This window comes from Condylura cristata, unplaced genomic scaffold, assembly GCF_000260355.1.
Source record: "Condylura cristata isolate star-nosed mole 26May11 unplaced genomic scaffold, ConCri1.0 scaffold00023, whole genome shotgun sequence".
Lineage (NCBI taxonomy): Eukaryota > Metazoa > Chordata > Mammalia > Eulipotyphla > Talpidae > Condylura > Condylura cristata.
In genome coordinates, this window is record NW_004567124.1 from 31,654,638 (window position 1) to 31,679,687 (window position 25,050).

Consider the following 25,050-nt stretch of genomic DNA (forward strand, 5'->3'; position numbering starts at 1 on the left):
TCACCAGAGACAGAGTAGGGAGCAGAACAGGCAGATCGACGAAATACACTGCTGAGGGGAGCAACGGGTGGGTCAGGAGTGGTCTGCCACGCTATATGGAGCTCCTCTGGGGCAGGCGGGGATTGAACTCATGCAGAATCGGCTTAAGTTCTTGGTGTTGTGCTTTAACCCACTGCACCACCAGGGAGTGCCTGATGTAGAATTTTAATATAACTACAATCAAAATGACAGAGATCATTCCATAGACCCTGAGAAACTAACTTTAAAGTGCACAATCCCCCAAATAACATTTAGAGGGAGAAAGAAAATGAATCAAGGTGATTTGAATTACTAGATCATTAACTAAGTTTAAAACAACCACATTAACGCAAAGATCTCGAATTGGCAGATGACTCAGCAGTTAAGGCAACTTTATTTTTCAGATGTATAGTGATTGTTGTCTCTATAAAAGAATAAAAACCAATCAATTTCAGCTGCTTTCTTGGGAGAGGGTTCTAACTGGGTGAGTGTCCTTTATTTGCTGAGGTAGCTGGTAATACTTTAGCCATACCTTTTAAGGGATGACTGAACAGAAGGGGTTCACTCAGATGTGGATTTTTTCCAGGCTGTGAGTTGCATATTCAAAGATCCAACCAACTCTGAATATCAAAGAAGCAACTATAACTTATACCTGGAGTTTTGAGTACACAGAGTGGTGAAAAAATAACTCCCCAGTTGCTCAAGTGTGGACTGTAAATCAAACCACAAATTAAAAAGTGTGGGAAGAGGAGGACACTGGAACTCAGAGTGGTTGCCTGGAGGAGAATGCTGAAAAAGAACTGTCTGCTACCAGCAACAGATTTTTAGGGCGAGAAGAAATATGGGGCCATCAAGATGGAAATTTTGAGAAGAAAAATTCTGAAAGGCATAAAATTATTTGCTAAGCTGTGGCACAAGATATGGCTTATGAAATAGTTCTCATCTGCCCAGAGGGGGCCTCAATATGAATCTAAGTGCTCATTTTATTTTCTCAAAGACAACAGCAATGCTAAAACACACAACCACTAAAATGAAAATATTCGTGTACCGCCTAAGAAAAATCCAGCATACATATACCAAGCATTTTAGCAAACTGTAGCTCAACAAATATTTAACCAAATGAGCACCACCTGAAATTCTCACAAACATGCAAATCAGAGGCATTCTGATTTGCTGCTTTAAATTGATTTAAGTGACCCTTGATAACAATGGAAAATACCATTAAGACTCCCTTTTTTATTTTCATGAGTAAAAACATGAAAACAGCATAAAATGACCTAGTCAATTTCTGCAGATGGGTATGGCGAATGGCTGTGGTCCTCATAAGCTCTTCTTTATTATTCATATTGACAAAATCAGGTCCAGCATTGTTTATAACCACCATAATTGTTAAATGTCTCCTGTCTTATATACTTCCCTTGTTGGATCTTTAAATGAATTGTACTGACAGAAAAAAAAAGTCCATCACTCTCCTACCAACACCCACTCCCAACCTGGAGCTGTCATCCTCTTCAACACTGTATTAATTATGTGTAGCATTCAGCAAGTCACAACTGTCTGACTCACTTGCAAAGTGAGCTCAACGACCTGAGGATGCATGTGGCTCTAAATTTTAATATTCTAAAGTTCTAGATTCTAGATTGTAATCTCTTACTTCTACTCCCCTCGAAGTTCTTTAATGATATTTCCTCAAATAAAATATGTGAATAAATAAATATAATATGTGATTCACTGGCCCACAGTTTGAGATTCACTCCACTTAATGCCAAGGCTTAGTTCCCAGTTTTGTGGGAGAAGTCAAATTCCTTTCCACAGATCTCAGCCATCCCCTAAGTATCATCTTAACACATTGACTTCACCTCTAGTTTCCCGGATACTTCTTTCTACATCCACAACAACACAAGGTTTTCCTGGTCTCCAGTCTGCACAGCCACCCACATGTGGGCTATCACCACCATTCCATGCAAGGGATGGTAATGGGTCACAGAGTCTCATAAAATATACAATGAACTAACCCACTGTCTAGACCATAAAAGAGAACACTTAGCCTAGACACAATGCATTAAGGAAACTCGACTCGTGGCTGATGTGTCCTGTTAACTATGAATGGAGCAACTTTAAAAAGTACAGTAGGCCAATAAAAATATTCCAAGATATATTTTTAGCTCTCCCTGGCTGGTGAAGCAAGGATGGCTGACTCATCAGAAAGGATGGTGTACAATTCTATCACTGTATGACCACGGAACCCAAATTAGAAACAAGCTAGAGAGTAGGCGGGTATTTACTAGATGGAGGGATGAGTTATTTCTCAGTCCTACCCAGATTCTCTCAGAAAGGATGTTTCTGAGCTACTCTAAGGTTCTGGGTAGTGCAAGTCACAGGGCATGCCACGTGCTTGATTATTCACTCACAATAACTCTGATATTTTGAGCTAGGCCCGCCTTTCTACAGCAGCCATGGTGTTCACTGTTAGCAGGGCAGGTCCTGTCACCCCTGGCACCAGGCCAGATCTGAGGTGAGTCAGTGGCCAGAAGACCTTTTCCAGAGACACATCAGAAGAGAAACTAAATATCTAGGGTTGATTTTGTTTCAGAAAACACAAGCACCTTTATTTGTACTTTCCCCCCTCATGCCACAGGTAATTAAATCAGTGTCAGTTCCCCAAATGGTACCATTTTCATCTCACAATCATGAATTTCAGGGCCCTCCCTGATGGCCCAAGGAGGCTTAAAGCACAGCACAGGAAGCTCTCCACAGCCACTGTGGCACAAGTTTAATCCCTGACCAGGGAGCTGACCCACATGGCACAGCAGACCTCTCCTGTTCCAACCGCTGCTCCCCTCAACAGTGTATTTCAATCTGCAAGCTCTACTCCCCACTCTGTCTCTAGCGCATCTCTTCCACTACCCACACTTCTGGCCTTAGCCCAGTTCTTGTATGCATAAATAAATGAATCTTAAAAAGACAAACAACCTCATGAACTTCATTTCTTCTGAAGATGCCGAGGTCCATAGTATGATAATGTGCTTTAAATATTTCTTAATTAATGAGATGTGTTCAGGCCATTTCTCATAATACAAAAAAGGAGATGAAGAAGAAAGGAAACCCAGGTTTGGGCTGGGCTTGGTTTGCAACCAAGATTCTCCAACCTTGGAGAGTGGGGGTGGTAGGAGAGGAGGATCTGAAATATAGATGGAGCTGGCTGCAGTGTTTCCTTCCTGAGTTTCCTACCATCTGATTTTTTTTTTTATAATTGTTTTTGCATCATTTTGTGCCTTTTTCCATCTTAGCTGCAATCCCCATGGACTTCCCATTGCCAATTCACCTGTGTGCCATCACCATAGTTCTATGTACTCCTCCTCCCCCCATTTTTGATTCCATTCCCCACTCCATCCTCATAAAATGTCTCTGGTATATAGTTGCTCATTATTATTATTTTTCCCCCTGGCCCTTTATGCTCCTGCTATGAGTGAAACCATCCAGTATTTTTCCTTTTCTTTCTGGCATATTTCACTAAGCATGATCCCTTCCAGCTCCATCCATGTTGCTGCAAAAGGCATATTTATTTATTTATTTATTTATTTTGATTGCTGAGTAATAATTCCATCGTGTATATGTATCACTTTTTTTTTTAATCCAGTCATCTACTTTTGGGCATTTGGGTTGATGCCATGTCTTTCCTATTATAAATAGATCAGCAGTAAACATGGGGTGCAGGTATCTTTTTGAATCAGTGTTTTTGTGTCTGTTGGGTAGATACCTAGGAGTGGGATTGCTGGGTCACATGGAAGCTCCATTTTTAGCAGTTTGAGAAACTTCCAAACAGTTTTTCATAGTGGTTTTACTAGTTTGCATTCCCACCAGCAGTGCAGGTGAGTTCCTTTTTCTTCACATTCTCGCCAACATTTGTTGTTGCTAGGTGTTTAAAGATGTCCCACCACCTGATTTTTGAAGGAGTGTTAAAATATTAAAAATTATTAACTAGAATAAAACTAATGGGGTGTAGCTCTTGACTTAGTCAGTCCCAACTGTGTCCTTCACTCAGTTCAGCCTTGGCCTCAGGGAATCAGTCACCTACCGAGAAGCTAATATGCTTGAGTCATTGGAGTCCTAGAGAAAAGCATTAGACTTTCAGGGAAAACAAAAGGTACAAATTCCTATCATGTATTTACATTATTAAAGTAAAGTGCCTAGGAATATATGTAGAGAAAACATACAAAACTCAAAGTCATAAAAGGAAATTTGAATCATGTTACTTGTTCCTGGAAAGAAAAACTAAGCATTTAAAGATCTCAATTCTCACACCACCATCAAATTAACCTATATGCTAATTCAAATCCAATAAAAACATGTTTTTAATGTTTTTGAAAGTTAACCAAGTAAACTAAGTTTTTCTTGAAGAAATATATGGAGTAATGAATGAAATAGTGAAGGTCAGAAACATTTGTAAAAGAACGCATGAGAACATAAACAGATTCTGAGATTATTTAGGAATTAAGATGCTGGTACAAAATACAAACACAAAGAACAGAAAGTCCAAAACAGTTCCAAACTTAGCACTGAGAGGAGTAATTATTCCAAAAGCCTACTCTAAAATTAGCAACTTTGAAAAAAAGCTGAATTAGCTCACTACCTCTGACTATTCACTAAAATAAATTTGAAAACATAGGTGATCTTTGAATAAAGATCTTAAGTTAATAATTATACAATAAAGTGAAGATTAATTTCATTACATAAATATTTTAAACTTGTATGTACCAAAACCATAGTTAAGTAAAATTAAAAGCAAATTATTAAGAGGGAACAGTATTAACAGATTTCAGTATTCATTTTTATCTAAATATATTCAGTACAAATATTAGAGCAATTTATTAATATGCATCAAAAACCTTAAAAAGGTATGTACTCTTACACCTAGCCATTTTATCATTAAAGATTTAAAAAATTATACCTAGCCATTTTATCTTAGAGATTTAAAAAATTATGAATAAAAATATTTAAGTAGACATGATTCCATTATAGTACTACCATAACTTGAGAAAACTTAATTTTAATAAATATAATCATTGTTGAGGTATAATGAAAGTCACTTAAAGGCAGTCAAGTAAGTTTCCAAATAATAATATTCACAGTGTGATCAAGTTTTTTTTAAGTATTAAACTAACACAGACCTGTCGTAATTCAAAACATTGGCTTAATGGTTTCTCTGAGAAACAGATACTGAGTTTCTTTCATTTCATGGCATTTCTGGATATTTCCAAATTTATCATTTTTCAATAAGGAAACACTTAAACTTTTGAAAGATTTTCTGAGATGAGTAACCCAAGCCTCATTAACAAGGTAGCCACACAGCAAGGCTTTGACTGATAGCCATTATATCTTCTATGAACTGACTGATGTAGAAAACTAAGCCCTCCCAATAAGATGACTAAAAACATCTCCCAATTAGTTAAAGTAAGGACTGACCAAAACAAATTTTTTTTTTTAAGAATAAGAGTTTTTCTTCAATCCTCTTTATTAAAGCCCTAAGTGGTCAGAGGTGGGTGTGTGCCAATTCTTCTCCACACAGAAATTTTTCTTTTTGTAACAGGGTGGACCCAGGAAAAGGGGAGGTTTCAGGTTGCCTGCCCCACCCAGAAGGAGGGTGGAGCTGAACAGAGAAGAGAAGGAATCTGAAGAAGGAAGCAGGATGGAGAGCCAGAAGGAGACCTGAGGGAGTCACATGGAATAGAGAGAGATATATAAAGAAACTGTGCTTGTTTCTTGGCCCTGGACTGGTTGAAACAAATGTGGGTGAGAGACTCATGGGAAGGTTATGGCAGCATTTATCTTGATTTTGCTCTTTTCCTCTCAGACTTGTCTGGCCATTTTTGACCCTTTTCTATGGATCCCCTCCAGAAGGTGCTTTAGACTGGTGATGGGCTTTCAGGCCTTGGTTTGGGCCAATCCCTTTTGGGTGGACTTTTACCCACGAGGGGATGAGTAACTTCAGGTGTTTGATTTAGAAATTATGTTCTTTGTTGTTCAGTATTGTACATTAATTATATTAAAGTTCCTTTCCATTAAAGGTCTTATGTTTTGTCTTGATGCAGCAGATGGCAGAACCTATTCAGAACAAGCAGATTTGGGGGGCTCATGGGTGCCCCTCTCTCCCTGCCCTGTAACAGATTCACCTAAAACTACTATGAGGGATTCCAAACACGAGGCAGAACTGCACCGATAACAATGTAAGACAGCTGAGCACAAGTGAGAGGAGAAAAGGCTTCTCTCTCTTTGGAGCAGAGCAGTTCAGGTACAGCAGGTATCACGGGGCTCCTCCTCACTGTGCACAGAGGTCAGCCCCAGCAGCTGTGGCTGTCCCATGAACTGGCAGCTCTACTGGAGCTGCTGGAGCTTCTATGACAAAACATCAAGGCTCTGTGGGCTCCTGGATGTGGGCAATCTCATGGGAATGGCGTAGGACTGTAGTGAAAACCAAGTGTTCGGCAGCCGAGGGAGACCATCTATCCTAAACTGCGGAATGACAGTTTAGGATAGTTTGGGACAGTTTGGGAGTGGCAGGAGAGAGCACGTGCAGTGAGAAGCCAGTCACAGTAGGCGTGACAACCCAGGCTATGAGGGCTCAGAAGCCATAGTCTAAAAAGACAGCTTCGTGTGTACAGACTCATTTAAAGCGTGAAGAGCGAATTAGAGAATTAGGTGATTTCTTAAGCCCTCAGGTAAAGATCCCGAATGTTATAAAGAGGGAAGTCCAAGCGATGGCAAGTCTGGAGAGGGCTAAGGGCAGCTTCAGGACAGTGGGAAGTATGATGAAAACGATCATCCATCTCCCAGTCCTCTGGTGGGAGTGGACTTCGATGCTAACAGCACACAATGCCCACAGCATACCTGAAATAGCAATACTAGTCCCATCTTCCCATTCCACCCATTTAATAAATAATATACTGTAGGAAAGATCAAGAGCACTGAAATTGTGAAAGCCTAAGGCTTCAAACACCCTGAAATATCTTGGATCTAATACCCATCCTCCCTATACAGTGGAAAAATTTATGTTTTTCTAAGTTTGTTAAATTCTAAGTCAAGTGTTTGTAAGGCTCCAGTTTTCTAAAGTTTAAGACAATCACCAGGAATACATTAACTTCCTCCAAACTAGCATAAATGACAAAGCATCTATATGTTAATACTGAGTAATGGAGTAAAAAAATAAGTTTCCGATAGGAATGGGGAATCTTACTCTGCTCCAAAGTATGAGCAGAGTAATGAGCACCAGACCTGGAAGCATGTAAAATAAGGCACAGTACAGGCACCCTTGGGAACTGGCTGGGGACCTAGGTGCCTTCTTCACAGGACACTTTCTGTTGCACTGCATTATTAGTCCATCACAGTGCAACCAGGAGAATCGTTGTAATACAACCGTCCCTTTCCCCTCCCTCATTTCATCAAGACTTAGCTCTAAGAAGGCATTTCATTCCATAAAAACATTGGGCAGGACTCTCCCTGGTTGTGCAACTGGTTAAAGCAACTCATCATGAAGCTCTCCGAAGCCACTGCAACACGAGTTTGATTCCCAGCCAGGGAGATGACCCACATGGCATGGCAGGCCTCTCCTGACCCATCCACTGCTCCCCTCAGCAGTGTATTTCATCAGTCTACCTGTACTATTCCCCATTCTGTCTCTGGGTGAATCCTCTCACCCACCACACCTCTGGCCTGTACACCAGTTCTATAAGCATAAGTAAATAAATCTTAAAAAAAAAAATTGGGCAAACCCACCACAGCTCCTCTAAGCTTCAAGTAATGGAAGATAGAAATGAAGACTTGAGAATCTCTGCAGAGCCAGAAATGTCCCATAATAATCACCTGAAGTGAAGTGAAAACCCATTTGTGACATTTAGTTCTTTCTCTACTCAGCAAATGCTCCCCTTTACAAGGGAGAATGCCAAGATATACTGGTAGGAACTATTGCCAGTATAAGCTAGGAATGAGAACTCATAGGATTATGGCTTTTCATTACCAAGCAAACACCAGTTCTTTTTATTATGTAAGCTGTGCCAGAATATGAGAAAAATTAAGTTGGTAGGTGGTTCAGTATTGCTATTATAGCATTCCAATTTTAGAAAATCAAATGTAGGCAAAAAAATTGAAATAGCTCCATATGTTTTCACTAAGGATAGTTTCCATTCTTTGGGTTAAGCATTGCAGAAAAAGTGTATGAAGGAGTTATGTCTTTCAAAGTCTGAAGTTTGCATTTGTTAAATGGAGGCTAGCAACAATCAGGTGGAGAACTTGAGATCTACCTGCTCACATACTCTCAGACACTAAAACAATAGAATGATATGGTGTAAAACCTATATACGTTGTTAAGCCATCCAAATGTGGTCCACTTAGTCCATGAAAGAATAGGAAACCATAGGAGTAGCCACGTATAACCAGAAGATTGATCTTAATATACACATATATATAAGAACCAGCAAAATATAAACCTGCCTAGGTAATTTGCAAGTATCAGGAAGAAGACAAAAAGTTTCATCAGAGATGTAAACAGACACTCCCATGTGCAATTAAGTTATACCACCTTCTCATTCAGTTTTCATTTAATGTCATGTGAACCTTTCAGTTAAAGAATAAAAGCTCTAGATTCTCATTCTATTTAAATTATTTTCAAGCAAACCTCCTGGGAAGGCTTCCAGAGAGTTAGATTGCTTTAAAATTGGTCATGCATTAAAGCAAGCTTTGTCTAACCAAAGTGAAAGAGTAACTGATAGGGTGTCTGTACATTCACTCTGCACAAGTTTCCTGTAGCTCAAAAGTATTACTCAAAAGACAAACGCAAATCAGATTACAGCTCCGGAGAATCATACTCTGTATCTCCAGCAACCCTGGCAGCTCCCACAGCGTTATACGAGACCCAAGCACCTGCTTCCTGAGGAACTTGTTATCTAACTTCTCCATTAGTTCCCCAAAGGTTCTCCTCCTTTACACATGTGCTCCCCCTTCATTCGTTCCACGGTATTTACCTTTCATCTCTGAGAGATGCATTAATGATAAATGGGCAAAGGTTCACATTAATAGCACAAGCCAGTAAGAGAAGCCGTCAGCATTACATTTTACAATGAAAACAAAACAAACAAACAAAAAATTCTGAGAGTCTACTGAACTAGAACTAAAAGGCACTGCAGCGAGAGATTCATGCCTGGGACCTGGCTTCTGTTCACATTACCTGCTTCAGTGTACTTCAAACCCACTTTTTCTTCTGCATCTTTTGTCTTTGGTGGTGGCCAGATAGCTTGGAGTCTGCCAGGAGTCCTATCGTCCTGCTCTGTGGGGCTGTGGTCGGGCTGTTGAAAAAACGAGCAAAGAAAAGAATAAATAGCATGAAAGGTGTCCAGACACAATTAATGCCTGAAAACATACATGCTACCTCAAACTCTTAAAATTAATTTTAATAGCCAGATGCACAATGCCGTCATTCACTGTAATTGAGACAGTAAAGCGACCAGTTGGCCTGAACATAAAAACAACAATGCAGTGGCAATATTACACAACACTTAATAGGTGATTTTGAACAAAAATTATCATCAAGTCAAATGTAATTTGAGCTGAAAATACAAAATGCAAGAATACCAATGTGTTCATTAGGTATGTGTATGGGAACATTTATCAATACAAATACAAAACATGGAAAACTTACATTTTCCATGAACATTAGCTTTAGCTCAAGATACACATCTCTGAGCACTTCACATTGCAAATTAAATTATATTTTTTTAGTTTTTAACTACAACCCATGGCAAAAGTTTCAGAAAAAACAGCATTTTAACTGATCAAATATAATGAGGGGGTGATAATTGTACTTGCTGTTCTCATGAAATGTTAAGACCTAGTCGACAGGCCCTTGCTAGTCTTATAAATTACTGGAATTAATTTTTTTAATAACAGTTTTCATAACTGAGTGACCATGTACTAACTTCACACGTTTTCAACAACAATACAAAATAAGGATCATCATGTTTTGCTGATGAGAAGGCTGAAACTCAGAGATAATGAAGGCATCCGGGTAGAAAAGAGCAGAGTTAGAATTAATATGCAGGCCACATTCTAAATCTAGAACTCCATCAGGATGCCTTGTAACCAATACACAATATTTTGATCACACCACACCATGTATTCTGCCACATAGCTGATTTTCAAAGGAAAATTATTGTTTTCACATAGGTATAATTAAGTGGTAAGGAAGCCTGACCATATTTTCGTTTTGCTTGGCTTTCTTCTGCTGCTTAATAGAAAAAGAACATTTACTATTAATGTCTAAATTCTGACTGACAGCTTCCCTTTCCTACCCACACATCCTTACATATATCCCTCTTGTAACAATCCAGAAAATACAAAAAGTACTTCTGTTCAATTCCACATTCCTTACAAGGACAATTTCACCTAAAACTGGTACTTACTTTGACAGGAAACCCAGGAAGAAAAACAGCATGACATTTTATGACAAAACCCAAAACCCAGTGCTACATACGCTTTTGAAATCAGACGGACCATCCACTGGCCTCCACTTAGACCGTTCAAACACAGCTCTTAGGGATTCCTTCTCATGCCTCATCTTGCGCTTGAGAGCTTCCAACTCAGAGGTATCAGCTGTGGTACCCTTTTTAGGGGGACGAATGAATAATGCTTTAAAGGCCTCCAGGGCAGTTTCTTGGGGCTTTGGCTTGCAACTATGGGCTTCTCCAGGGCCGCTCCGGCTCTCCTGGACAGTGCTGCCGCCCATCTCTTCCTCCCTGGGCCGCTCAGGGTCTTCTGCCCTCAGTTCAGCTTTGGGCATGTCAATGTTGAGCAGCTGAGAGAGTTGCTCCAGGAGAGTGGGAGTGGCCTTCGGATCTGTTGTTTTCTCCCCAGTCGTCACTGTGTGCAGCCCTGTCTGCACTAAGGACTTCTGAACAGGTTGGGTCAATTTGAGCAAAGCCAGGTCTCCATCCTTGGGTTTGATTTCAGTGATGGTCTCCCCACCTTCAGAGATGGCCCCCTTCTTCAGCACACGAAGTCCACTAAAAAAAGCTGGAAGCTGGAAAGCCTTGTCTCCAGAGACTTCTTTTTTGGAAGCACTCTCAGTGATACCAACAGGCAAGTTCTGGTCTTGCAACAGGCAAGGTAGGACCGGGGAAGCTTCTCCAGCTTGATCCTGACTGGGGTTGTGTTCAGACTGACGGTCCCCATCACCAGATTCCAGGTTGCTACTTAGCTCATATGGAGTCCTTTGAGATCCTTCCAGACAGAGCTCTGCATCATCTGTTCCCCCAAGGGGAGTATTTTCTTTATCCCCTCCTGAGCTTTCTTTGGGCTCCTGAAGTGGCTCAGATAAATCAACAGCAGGGGGCTTGGAGTCACTGGTACTGAGCCCCTCTTCTGGCTCCTGGTCACCATCATCAGAGTCTGAATCACTGGTGGTATTCACCAGGGTCCCATGCACCACAATGGTGTCATCTCTGCTCACACTCAGAATCCTGAGTGGAAGCAGCTCTTGACCAGGGAGAGAAATTCCTGTCTCTGCTGGCCTCTGACCTCCCTCTAACTCCATCTTCCTGTCTATGGCCACGCTTGCAGTCTCCCCATCATTTCCAAGGTCAGGAGGAACCCGAGCCTCTGTCTCCTGCTGATGAAAGCCATTCCTGGTCTTGTCCAGCTGCCGCTCAGGGTCCACGGCCAGCTTGTGGAATGCTTTCAGTACTGCATCTTCCTCTTCAGGCTTCGCAGATTCCAGCTTATTCAGAAACCCAAACCGGGTTTTCATGGAGAACTTGCTCAGGATCGACTGAGCTATTTCAATTCCAGCTTCAGGTTTTTCTGGTTCTGAGACATCACTGCCATTCAGAGAGCTACTAAAGTCCTCCATGTCCCAGTCAGGCCCTCGGCGGGGGCTGTGACTTCGGTTACCTGCCCCACTCTCACTTTATCCACTCCATCGGTTCTTAACTTACAGGGTAGAGAGCAACAGGACCCAGGGGCCAGACTCCTCAGCAGTCACAGGCACAGCGAGCGCACTTGGTCCCTTTCAGGTCACTCACTGTGCGCTTCCGGTGTGGGCGATGGTGGCCCAGAGCAACTATTAAAAGTTCGTGGAGCTTTATGCCCAGAAGCAGCGGAGGCTGTGCACCTTACTACACTCTGACTGGGGAGGCTGCTCCTCTAAGACTTCCGTATTTATTTCGGTCGACAAAAGGCTTTTTGTCACCGGGAAAGGCAGCGAGCCTTGGGTCATCCTGGCGGAGGACTTCAACATGAGCTCCGCCCCGGGTGCCCGCGGTTCCCCTGGTTGCTTTCAACTTCCTCATTGGCGAGCAACTCCAGGCTTCTGGAAGTGCTGAGCCGGCAAGCTGATCCTGACAGCCTTCGAACACCCCCCCCTCCCCCCAGCAGCCCTAGAAATTCAGAAGTGAATCAGCAGAAACGGACTAAAAAACTTCTTAAGGGCCCTCTTTTGCCATCTAAATTAAAATCAGAAGCTTGTGCCATCCAGGAGGAAAAAATAATCTCACACAACAACAGATCAACAGTCACTTAGAAAGCCAAAGGGGAAAAAAAGAAAAAGAAAAGAAAAGAAAAGAAAAGGGATCATCCCCAAATGCCCAGAAATCTCATAAGCTGTTAGGTTAATGCCTTGAAGTTCTTTAACTGCTTTCTTCCGCTCCCTGCAGGTTTCATCTGGAATGCAGATTTTAGCTGTTGGGGCCAAAGACAGAAAACCCACAGGACTGGTTTCAGATTACAGCCGTTTTAGCTCTGCCCTGGTGCTCTACTAACAGGTACTTAGGCGAGCACGCCCACCACACCCAGTGTCCACCAGCGTTCCAGTGACAGAGTCAACAGTCCAAGCCTAGCAGAAGTGATTACCCTCCAAGCTAGTGCCAATCAGCAGCTCTGACTTCCTGGCTTTCCTAGGAATCCTGGCAGCAGGTAGGGCACCCCTCTCTGCTTCAGTGTTCCAACCAACCAAGTGAAAGCTGGCATGATACAAGGTAACACACAACCTGCCTTGTTAGGCAAAGCAATTCATTAAAGGTCTCCAGGGAGCCACATGTCCCCGAGAAGCAAAACATCTGAAAGGTCTCTATCACAGACCCAATTTGCCTAGAACAAAAGCAGAACATACAAAACAACCACCCAACATCGGCTCAGCGAGATTTCTAATGCCGAACCTGGGAACCTGGCAAGTAAAGACATGGAAAAATTGCAGCTCTGTTTCCTAGCTGCCTACTTGCCTCTTGGGACAGCTTCCTGTCATACCTGAAGGTCTCAGTGTCTTTCAAATACAGTCCAGTCTACAGGCCTTTGGGAAGCACCTGTAATGGACAAGGCACCGTGCTGGACCAGGGAGGGGCTGAACAATAATCACCAGTTCTCCTTAAGCAAAGCTGCAAGAAGACTGTGTCCTATGTTGAAAATGACAATTTATTCTACAAAACAGAATCTCTGGCCCCAAGAAGAACTACAGTCTTGTTTTATCTGCATCAGGGGATGGCTGTGGGTCTCTGGCTGATAAGAAGAACCCTGTTCCTGATTAAGTGTAAGTCTGAGAAATTCTCATTGCAATAATGCATTTCCACCAATGTGTTCAAACTGAACAAATAAAAAGCCTCCATATTATTATCTCTCATTTGCCGCTTAGGAAAAAGTTAAAACAGAAATTCTCAGTCCCTAATCTGACCTATGCCTAAGTAAATACTTTTACTTTCTCCTGATCCTGGTATAGATGGGGGTAATTTACAAGGGTACACAGTCAAAGGCCACCAGAACACTCAGAAAAATGCAAGGGGACCTTTAAGTCGCAGAATAAGCTTCCTGCCTAGCAGAAATACTCATTGATAAAAATCAGACTTCTGCTTCTTCAAGTGAGTAAAAGGGGAGTCCTCACACCAGACCTTAAGATCATCTTAAGAACTATGAACACTCTCCAGTATGTGGTGAGGGCAGGAGACAAGGCACATGTTTATGCTGATTTATTTTAACTGAGAAGACTCTATTTTCTCATGTATAACTAAGTGTTGAGTTCCAGAATAAATTTCCAGCATGTTCAGCAGATTAGAATGTAGTAGGACAAAATGTGGGCAGTTTGGTATACAAACTGCAAAGGATTGTTGGCCCCTCTACAGTTAAGTGTGGGGCAGAATACCACCAATTCAATTTTGGATAGTGGGTTAAGTCTTAGGTCCCTGGAGATGACTTGATCACAGTTCCTTGGTTTGAGAAGACAAGGTATTATTGGGTTTATTTTACAAGTTGAGCAGCCATTGCCAAGAGAATACAATTGACTCAAGTTGCACAGAATGTAGTAAGTGGGCAATAGCAGGGAACCGAACATTCATTAGGTGCCAAGCACTGTTCTAGGTATTCCACATATACTAACTGGTTAATGCACATAGCAATGAGATTGAGACTCTCTTTTTTCCTATTTAAAGTGGCTTGCTCCTGTTAGCAACATCAGTGAGTAGCAGAAATAGAATTTGAGTCCACGCAATCAGACGCCAAAATGACACTCTTAACTACATTTCTCAAACCCTGCACTCCACATCCTGGCAACAGGAGACACTCTGGAGTCAAAGGCATGCAGCCCAGTTACTTGGTGGTATCTCACTGGGTATATGAATGCACTTCACCTGTTGAGATGACGCTGATGACTGACTTCACAGAACACATTGAGAATGACCGTTCTTTTGACTCCCTGTAACTCAGGGCAAAGTTGGAGGGGATGCTTGGGGTTGGGAGGCGGGGAGAAATCAAACAGAAATTCTTAGATGACATGTCTAATGGCTGCAGTCAAAACACAGAATCCTCTGGACTTAAACACATTGAGATTTTCCAGCGCCTCCATACATCTCTTCATTTATGAAGCACAACTCCTATTACAAAGACAATCATCTAACAATCATTATTAACCACCAAAATGTACAAGACTGAGGATCTGAAGGTGAAAAATTTCTACTGTTCCACCTTTGTGACAAATGTAGTTTAGGAGAGACTATCAGTCAAGAAGGAAGTGTCTCCTTCCTTATCAACTAATCAATTACTTCACACCCCAGATTCAATTTAATAATGATAAGAGAATTAAAAACAATTTTGAGTAAAAGAAAAAAAATCTAAATTTGAAGATGAATAAGAGCATTATGGTCAATCAAATCAATCTTTGAAAACTGACTTTTTTTCCACGCCACTGCTTCTTCTGACCATGAAAAATATTACTACTTCTGGCCATTTAGGGAATTGAAAAATGTTTCTGACTACTGTGCTCAAATAAGTAACCTACAAATTTAATCTTAGTTGGTTGTCTTGAAAAATGAGTCTATTTAATATTTCAAATAGAAAGTAGTTTAAAATAATCATCTCTTGGACAGTGTTTGTCTCTGAGCCTTATTGTGTGATATTTAATAAGCACCTACTACTCAAAGCTAGAGCAGCCAAGACTTTCTCCTTTACAACCTCACCTGAGTCTTTATTGTTCGAACTTCAAGGTACTTAAGCTATTTAATAACTACATCTGTGTAGCTATCAGGTCAGATAAAAGTGACCTACTTTAATAACTAAAACATGCATAAGAGTTAAGTAGGCTTTGACCCACAGGATGGATGTTTTAACAATATGTTAAAAACAATCAGTACCCAGCTACTTGAAAACCTCCCATAGTATTTTGGTAGAGAATTTAATGCCAGTTTCTTCCATCTCATGTTCCTCTCAGAGAGAGGCCAGACCCCGTTGCATCTCTCGACAATAAGAACATCAGCCCATCAAACAGGCACCTGGTGAGGTAAGCCTCAAAGGGCACATTATCTCCTGGGTACTAGAACCTAGCTTCTTCACTCCTATATTAACAAGTGTTAAATAAAAACTTCTTAAAAAATAAATTTATAGAAGTTGGATACTTCCTAAAAGAAAAACTTCCTAAAACTCCCCTCACTCTCAGAAACCCTCTTCTACGTCATCCACATTAGCTAATTCCCTCCCACATTCTCATAAAACCCCAGAAAGTTAAAGGCATAATAAAACAAAGGAGATTACATTTTATTGTTAGGCTACTTAATCCTCATGCTTTTCGTTATTTACTTTAAGTTCTGGGCCTAATTTTAATAACTTAATTGCTTTCAGCTTCTAGAATGGTTCAATTAGGTTCATCTGATGATTGTTTTAAATTAGTGAAAGTAAGACGGTAGAAACTATTTCTGAGGAAGAAAAACTTTCAGAGCAATAGAATGGGAAAAATAAGCTACAAATAAAGAATGAGTGGAGTAATGATGGGTATGTTTGGATTTATGTTAACAATGAAATCTGGCAAAAAGAGGTCTGAGGAAATTAGGACACACCAGCACTGAAGACATTTGGGAAATGAGTGAGATGTCATAGAAAAGGCATATGAAGATTATGGAATACTTTGGGTGGAACCAAATTGTAGGGAGGCTGAATGAGACTTCAGAAATGTTGGAAATCATCTATTCGAACTTCTTGTTTTAAAGATGAAGACATTTGAAGAAAAGTGATGCTACATGACTGGTACCAGTTCACACTGCCCAAACTCAGCAGCAAGCTGGGGAATGAGATATCCTAAATCCGCATTGGCTAATGCCTTCGCATATGACTTTACCTTCTTCCTAATCAGCAACTTCTGTAGGCTTATTTTCCACATCCTTGAATGGAGTCATAAGGTCAAATGATAGCCCAAGGTAAAGACTGGTGTCCTCAGGGCTTCTCCTATTATTGTTTTTATAGCACTTTCTTCTGCCTTCAAGGCATACCTTTCTCTGGTCAACCAATGCAGCATTTATAACAGCTCCCTGAGGTCAGGGTCAGCCTATCAAAAGGCAGCAACAGTTCTTACTAATTGGCTAAAAAGCAAAGAGGTTGCACCTACCTATTAAAGGGATAGGGCTCCTTGATTTAAGGTCTTTTACTATGCATTAGTGTTAGCATACAATTTTCCTAAAGGTGGGTTCACTGAGCAGTGGAAATGGGTTGAATGTTCTTAAACAAAAAGACTCTAAAAGGGAAGAAGAGAGGCTGGGGTAAGCTTCAAGACTGGGAGAAGAGAGCAGAGGGCATGTGGTCAGCAGTGGTGAAGAAAGGAGGGTCTTTTTTGGGGTTACAAACTCAGCCCCAGGTCCTGATCTTATATCCACCTCTCTCCCATCAAGGAGCTGGAAATCCTGTGAGTCCTCCTGCCTGGATTTCTTCACCAAGAACTGAAAGTAAGAAATGTAACTACTTCATGGAATGTGAAGGGTTTTAAATAAGCTAATGTTTTTGACATTATTATTACTGCCTGGCACCTCGTTAGCACTAAAAGAAATGGATATGATAGTTTCATAGAAAAAGAACAACATTCTTATGACATCAACCAGCATCTAATGAAATTTTCAAACGAAAATAAATTTTCAGATTACAAAATGAATAAGGTATACTATGTATATAGTGTATATAGATAGATATAATGTATAGTAAACTATTATGGAAACATTTTAGTGCTATTTCATTTCAACCAACTAAAATTACTTGAAAAGAAATGGTAACATTTAGATATGAGTGCATCCAGTTAAAGATACAACATACATGTGATAAAAAATTCTACACATATATATAATCTACCATCCTTCATAAAGACTAGAATGAACAAAATGACTGTATATAACAGAAGACATTTTAATTACATGGCCAAAGAAATTTTTTAGACACACAAAATCTATTAATAATAATAGCTGATTAAAAAAAAATAACCTTGTTGGTGAATTGGTGATGGGAAGACCCTGGGGATTACAACTAAGATGGAAAAAAAGGAACAAAATGATGTAAAAATAAGCTATTATTTTAGAAAAAGGAAAGGATATTTTCATTTAATCTGGAGGAATTTGTCAAAGTACATTCAAGGATTACTCTGTTTTCATCTGAAAGGTTAGCCGACTTTGGTGACTAAAACTTTGAGAAATAAGTATAGAGACATATTTTTAAGTGTTTTGTTCAAGATCAAAATCAGATTAGTGGTAGGCAGAGGGATATCCCAAGTGTACATATTTCTTAGATTAGAAATTGGAAATTATTAAAGTGTAACACACTCATATATTCATAACCCCAGTGCAAATTATCTGAAAGTTATGATAACCTTTTGATATTAATACTAAATACACAGAGGAAGGGGGGGGAAATACCCTTGTCAATATGAACAAGTTTTCTGAAGATGGACTGAAGGTGCAAGAAGGCCCTGCCCCTCCTAACTCCCTCCTACTATGCCCTTGGGCAGATGTGGGTCTGAATAGATTGTTCCTTATGGACAGGCCTACTGAATGAATACCAGTCTTCCTCCCCCCACACCACAACTGTACCACAAGTGAATTGAGATCCAGAGAAAATTCTTTCATGGAATCCCTTTGGGTGTTCAAAGCCAATGCTCTCTAGATTGTTTTTTCCATCTAGGTCACCTGTAGAGAGTAATTAGCTTAACAGTTTCCCAGGAGGCCACTGTGAAAGGTGACAAAGTTCACTCTGTTCTTTATTACTCCTCCTGTGCTCCAAGAACATTTTTAAACCCACTCAGTTATTTCAGCAAAACAAACGAACAAACAAACAAAACTACATGGGTTTGGAGTCTCCTTCCATCCTACACTCAGGAGGCTACGGATGCATATCATTATTAATCTGATCAGTGCTGAACCCAAGCTCTGGCATCTGCAGCCCTCCCCATGCCCCACCCACCATGGAAGGAGTGTTTCCAGACATTGTCTGGCTTGGGGAAAAACCCAGGATCTCAGCAGCATGGCATTCAACATTTTCTTGTTTTGTTTTTAGGACAACTCATTAGACTTCAAAGTTATGACTCCATTTAAAATGTTTTGACTCTCACAAATATGAGCACCAAGCTTGAAATAGTCATTACATGACTGGTTAGGGCCTCACTGTCAAGTTTTCTCAGACTTATTCCACCAAGCGGTATCAAAGATTCCCATCAGCAAAGGGCAACTTTGTTGAAGATGAAATAATGTAAGAGGAAAAGGGAAGGCTGTCACTTAATTTGAAGCTGAACAAGGGGGAAGGAGCATTTTTTTTAAGGTATGAAATTTCCCAGAACATGTTTCTGAAGAGTTTTGAACTATTTGGAAATGAGTAATATTGATGTCCTGCATGGATAATCAACACAGAAGGTATGGAATCTGCGGCTTCCACTGTGGCTAAGTTTGCTCTCGATAAAAATTTTAGATGCAGGCCCTCCCCAGTGGTGCAGTGGGTTAAAACTTAGCACTGCAAGCAAGCCACAGCTACTCCAGTGCAAATTGGATCCCCAGCCCCAGAGGTGATCCACATGGCGTGGCAGACCTCTCCTGACCCGCCCGCTGCTCCCCTCAGTGGCATTTGTTGATCTGCCTGTTCTGCTCCCCACTTTGTCTCTGGTGAATCCTCTCATGGCCCCTCCACCTCTGGTCTGCACCCCAGTTCTATCTTTAAATAAATAAAATCTTTAAAAATAGAATTTTAGATGTAGATCTAAGCTCTCATAAATCATAGATACCTGCTGCTGCCTGTGTTCTTCTCCTTAAGTAATAAAACCAGACAGTCAATGGCTGTGCTTTCTCACACAGCCACAACCTTTTCTTTTCCTTAATTTATATAAAAGTTGTCTTGAGAATATTGATTCTAACACTCAAGATCTGGGTACTATTTTTCAAGTATTTTTAAATTTAAAGAGGCAATAGAAAAATGAGGGAAGGTGAGGATTTACCTAAAACAAAATGGAGGTGGATGAGAAGAGCCTAACTAAAGGGGGAGCAAGGAGAGAACCTGTGGTTTTTACAGTTCAGTGTTGTCCCAATTAGGCACTGTGCTTGGTTCTTTTTGCAGACTTTCCTTTCCCTTAAGTCCCACCATGCCTCAAAGAGAAAGGTATCACTGACCCCATTTTATCGATTAGTGGCTGTTTCATACAGGTTTCTGCAATGATGGAAAATGTTCTATATCCATGTCATCCAATAGAGTAGATCCCAAACAGTCACGGGTGGCTTCCAAGCACTTCAAATTGGCAGTAGTGACTGAAGAACTAAATTTTTAATTGTAATTAATTTTAATTAAAGAGCCATATGTGGTTAGTGACTCAGGTATTGGACAGTTCTACAGATGACATTACTGGGGGTCAGAAAAATTAGGTCAATTACACAATCACCGAGTGACAGTCAGAGCTAGGGTTTGAAGTGGATCAATCACATTCTATATGTTTGTACTCTACATTACCATAAATTACAGCATAAAAAATTATAGCATATTGTAATAGTTTTTATACTTTGAAACATAACAAATGGTGACAAACTAGGTCACCTGGTTACCAGAACAAATAGCTGCTGAAGTTAGAAGATATTTGCCAAGAACAGATCAGTAATGATTTGTTGAAGTTAATATTCACATGACTTAGTGATTTTAAGTGAAAAATATGTAAACAAATGTAAATGAAGTAACTCCAAAGAAAACAGTAAGCAGATAAGGCCATCACTCAGCTCCTATTCCTGGGATAGTTGCAAAGAGGGCAGAGAAATGTAGAGGAAGGGGAGGAGCTATAACTATGAAGTGAGGTGTATTAGGGTTCAATATGAGATCCCCATTTATTAGTGACACAATTACTGCATCACTTAGGCAAGTTCTTTAACTTCTATAAACGAGGGCCTGTATTTATCAAATGGAAAAGTAATATTTAGCTAATAGAATTGCCCAAAGAGCTAAATGTGCTAATATCACTAACCCAGTGCTTGCTTGATGATCACCATAGTGACTATCATTATTATGGGGCATGAATAGTTGCAGGAATCATCTTTCCAGTTTAGGAATGCTTTCATTCTTGCATCAAGGTCACTGACTTTCTATAACTGGAGAGGGAAGTTCATGACATTCAAACACAAGGATTTTATGCTGTAGCTGCCCTTCTTAATACACTTTAGGAATCATTATAGTGATCGATCAAGATAACCTAAATAAACCCTGTGAAAATCAAAAGGCAACAGAAAAATAACTGGACCAGAACAGCTGGAACCGTATCTTAACATATGAATATTCTCAAATATTTCAAATTCTACCTGGGTCACATAGCATTGTAAATTTATACAACACATTCTTTATTCTGGGAAGAGAGGAAAATGTTTTCCTGAGATACATACAGGGAACTGAAATAATACATGTAAAACAGAGACCAGGGTTTCAAGAGTCCATGTAAAGTGCACAGTATTCTAGCTGAATTTTTGAAGCAAAAAAGAGGCTGAAAAAATGGAACTCACTCAAAAAGGAAAAAAAAACATCATTTGACTTTACAGAAACAAACAAATATATATATGTATATATACATATATATATATATTTGCTGTAAATTCCAATTCACTTAAATAAAAATAGTCCACAAATTTCTCAACATTTTTATAAAATTCAGTTCTACTTGTGTTTTCTCAGACTTTGAAAGCATACTAAAAGTTGACTTTGTGTGGACACTCAAGAGTCTGCATTTTACACAAACAGTTATTCTACATGTCAGAACAGATAAAAAGGAGATAAAGACAAAAAAACATTATCAGGAATAAAGAAAAGTAAATTTCACAGTTCCAATTACCATTAAGTGGCTTAGTGGTTAAGTAAACCTTAGTATTTTTTTGTTTTATAAAGAAACCTGAGATTTATCATTTATCATTATTTTGCATTATACAGGAAGGACAGAAGGATGTGAAGGGAATTGTGGGAAGTGCATAAGATCTGAACTTTATGATTGGCATAAATGAGGATTTCTATTTGTTGTGATAACAGACTTCCACTCCAATTTCAAAATTGGAATTAATTTGAGAGAGATAACTGGTTAAACTTCCTGAGGTTTAGGAATAAAGTCAGACAACTTTTTTCAGCTTCTTTATCATGACACAGTGATAAGACATTTGTAAAAAATGGTAATTTTCCAATTTGATCAATAAAAGTCATCATTTCTAACTGTTCTTTTCACTTTGATCATTTCTTCCTCATTATCATAAAGCCAATGAAAAAAAAAATCTGCCCTTCTCTTCCTCACCCTCTTTGTTTCCTATATACACATTCACACATATATACAGTCCTTCACAAAACCATGCTGCCCTGATATTTCTAATTTCACTTTATTTGCAGGTCCATGCCCCATTGCCATGAATATGATAATTATTTAAGTAAGTCAATCTGTGGTTCAGCCTTAAATGGCTTCCATGAAAATAAGACACCTATTTGATCCTTTCCAGGTACTGTGAAGTCACCACCCAAGAGCACTCTGCATCTATTAATGTTGTATCTACTGTATGCTGTGGAGTTTGCCATTTAGGAACGAAGGAAGGTAGAACTGTAATCTGCTTATATTCCTTGCAGAGCTTTCCCAATAATTTTAGAGATGCAGAGTCTTTTAAAACGCTCATTGAGGCATCTAGTGCCTGTGTTAACATTTGTGGAACCTTCACTGGATTGCATTCTGTGGGGAGATTTTGGTTGTGGTTCTGTCTAATTCTCAGCCTCGTTGCCAATCCTTCTCACTTATTATGGGAACTAACTCATATCCACTAAATATCATTATTTTTTAAGCTAAAAACAAAGCAGTAACAACAACAACAACAACAAAGCAAATACAAAAGCATCCAAAGTAGTGCAGAGATAGAGGAAATTATACGCAAACACTTGGATCTAAATGTAGACATGGTTCAAATCCTTCCCTTGATTCTTTTGAATTTTTCTCCTCTTTTGTACAATAAGCTTGAAAATATATGAAAGGAAGCTGCCTGGCACTTAGGGAGTGATCCTAACATGGAAGTTTTTGTTGCTGGGCAAGACACTTAGGGCTGGGTGTGGACTTGGTAATTACATCCTTCCATTCATAAGATACAATTACTTGGAACCCTATGCTGTATCCTCCCAGCCAATTAAGCCAATGCATAAGGAACAGTCAGGGCATCACATGCGCAAAGGTGCTTGAGATGACCCTCAGAAGCCAGAATCACCAAGAAGAGTTCAAAGTTTCTGTCTTGAACTGTCACCCAAAATTCTATTTCCAGAAATCATACAAGCAATACATAATCTTAATGACTGTTGAACTTTTCTGTATTTCATATCTAAAGAAGCCACAAAAGTGGTGGTCATACCTGTTTAGGTGTCTTTTCTATCCCAGTCATGTTCTTCATTTGTAGACATTTTACAAAGTATCCTGCTTGGATTTGAAGACTCACTGGAGTCTTCGAGAAGCTGCATTTCTTGTAAAGATTTAGGCTGTATTTGCTCTCTAGTCTGTCTGAAGATCAGTGCTTTTGAATGTGGTTCAAAATGTACCAGAAAAGCTGAGAACTATGGCTAATGTTCCCAAATTGGGTGAAATTTATGAAACTGCCCTTTAAGGCTGACTGTGCAACGCTCCCGCTCTAAATGGTGACTCTGGAGTTACTGAGGTTTTGTAATATAGAGACACTATCCTAGGGTAGTTTTCATATTTGGTGCATCTGATGTTGCCCCAAAAGTGCCACTTAGGTTTAATAGACATAGTAAATAAAATATAGGTCATCTAATTAAATTTGCATATCAGACAAGTAAAAAAAAATAATTTTACAGCATAAGTATATCCTGGCAACTTCACAATGTCAAGTTAGAGCTGACTGTGCCGCAGGTTCACTCCTTCAGATTAGATCCTCAGAATGGCCCATGGAATTTGCTTGAGTAGGATTATAGGATAATTACCTAAACATAACCTTGCTACACAAGTCAGGTTGACAATCAGCAGGTGGCATGTAGGGGGCAGCACTGGTTGTTTAAACCTGAAATACATAGCAGTTGATAACACTGCTCTGATCTTCCTTGGTATCTAACCCTCTATCATTCCACTTCCTGTCTCTCCCCCAGGGTACTCATGAATCTTCTCACCAGTCAGTAACTAAAAGGAAAGCCTAGCTCAGTAAGGAGCATCCATAGCAGCTCCACACTTAAGCCTGTGGCCATGTGAGGATGCCCGAATCCATCACCTATTAAATTTTCTGTTCCTAACCCTGCATAGTAATGAGAAGAAGCATAACCATAGAAAAAGGCAAGGAAAGTTACCTCTGGATAGTGACACTGCAAATCAGGATGAAAACCTGCCCAACATTTGTGGCTGATCAAGATTTCACACACCACACAGTCATGCTTTGCTTCATGATGTTCCAGGCAACCACAGATGTGGCATCCCCAGCTCCCCTTCTTCTCAGGGTATCTTGGTGCCCAGAGTTCCTGCTTGTCAGCTTGGTGTAGGATCATCTCACCAAGGGCAAAAGTCCTCCTATGAGGAACATACTGAGAAATCAGTATCTGCTGAAAACAGCAGGTAGAAACTAGAATTGCCTGTGTGACAGGACAACCCCAATGTGACATGGGTTGGCCTGATGCAAATTCTCACCCATGCACTTAACAGGGACTTAGAATGAGATTCCAAAAAAAGTTAATGAATGAAGGGTTTATTTACAAAAGGGGGAAATGGAGAGAGGAATAACCCAGGGAGAGAGAGATCAGTGAATGCATCCTACCAGTTCCGCTGAGCTGGGTGGGACCCAATAGTCTGCTGAAGGCCGGTGAAAAGCCAACAACCACCCCCTCAGGCCCACATGTCTGGTTATATAACAAGCCTGCTACTTAACTCCACCTCAGTCAGTTCCCATCAATCCTCTCTTCCATGGTAATGACATTATGGGATTTGTAGTCCTTGGTGTCTTCGGTCTCTTTGGTCTGGAGTGGGGGCAGAGTCCATTAAACCTCTGTTTGTTGTGGGCATCCTTTCCCACAACACTTAGACTGGCGGGGAGAATGGGGCCCCCACCCCCCCTACCCCCCACAGGCAATAGCTCCTGGTCACTCCACCCTATTGTACATCCCTAATCCCATCACCCATGCATGTCCACGCCCTCTGTACTTGCCTCACCTTTGTACTCAATGTGAATAACTCCAAGGCTACCTACATTATTTCTAGTGCAGGCACTCTAGGCTTTTCATTGCTCTACATAGACT

General features: G+C 40.2%; 1 protein-coding gene across 2 annotated transcripts in view; it reads right to left on the reverse strand.

Annotated features, from left to right (window-relative positions):
• The window catches only part of FMN1 (formin 1), a 362,087-nt gene that overhangs the window by 259,235 nt on the left and 77,802 nt on the right, over positions 1-25,050 (reverse strand). Inside the window, exons 1-2 of one of the 2 annotated variants that reach the window (XM_004687569.2) lie at positions 10,541-11,985; positions 9,239-9,356 (exon numbers count right to left, since the gene is read on the reverse strand). In XM_004687569.2, coding sequence (XP_004687626.1) covers positions 9,239-9,356; positions 10,541-11,914 — 1,492 coding nt within the window. In that variant the 5' untranslated portion in view covers positions 11,915-11,985. Of the gene's footprint in view, positions 1-9,238; positions 9,357-10,540; positions 11,986-25,050 lie in introns of those variants that run through there. The other variant, XM_012728639.1, reaches the window with a different exon arrangement.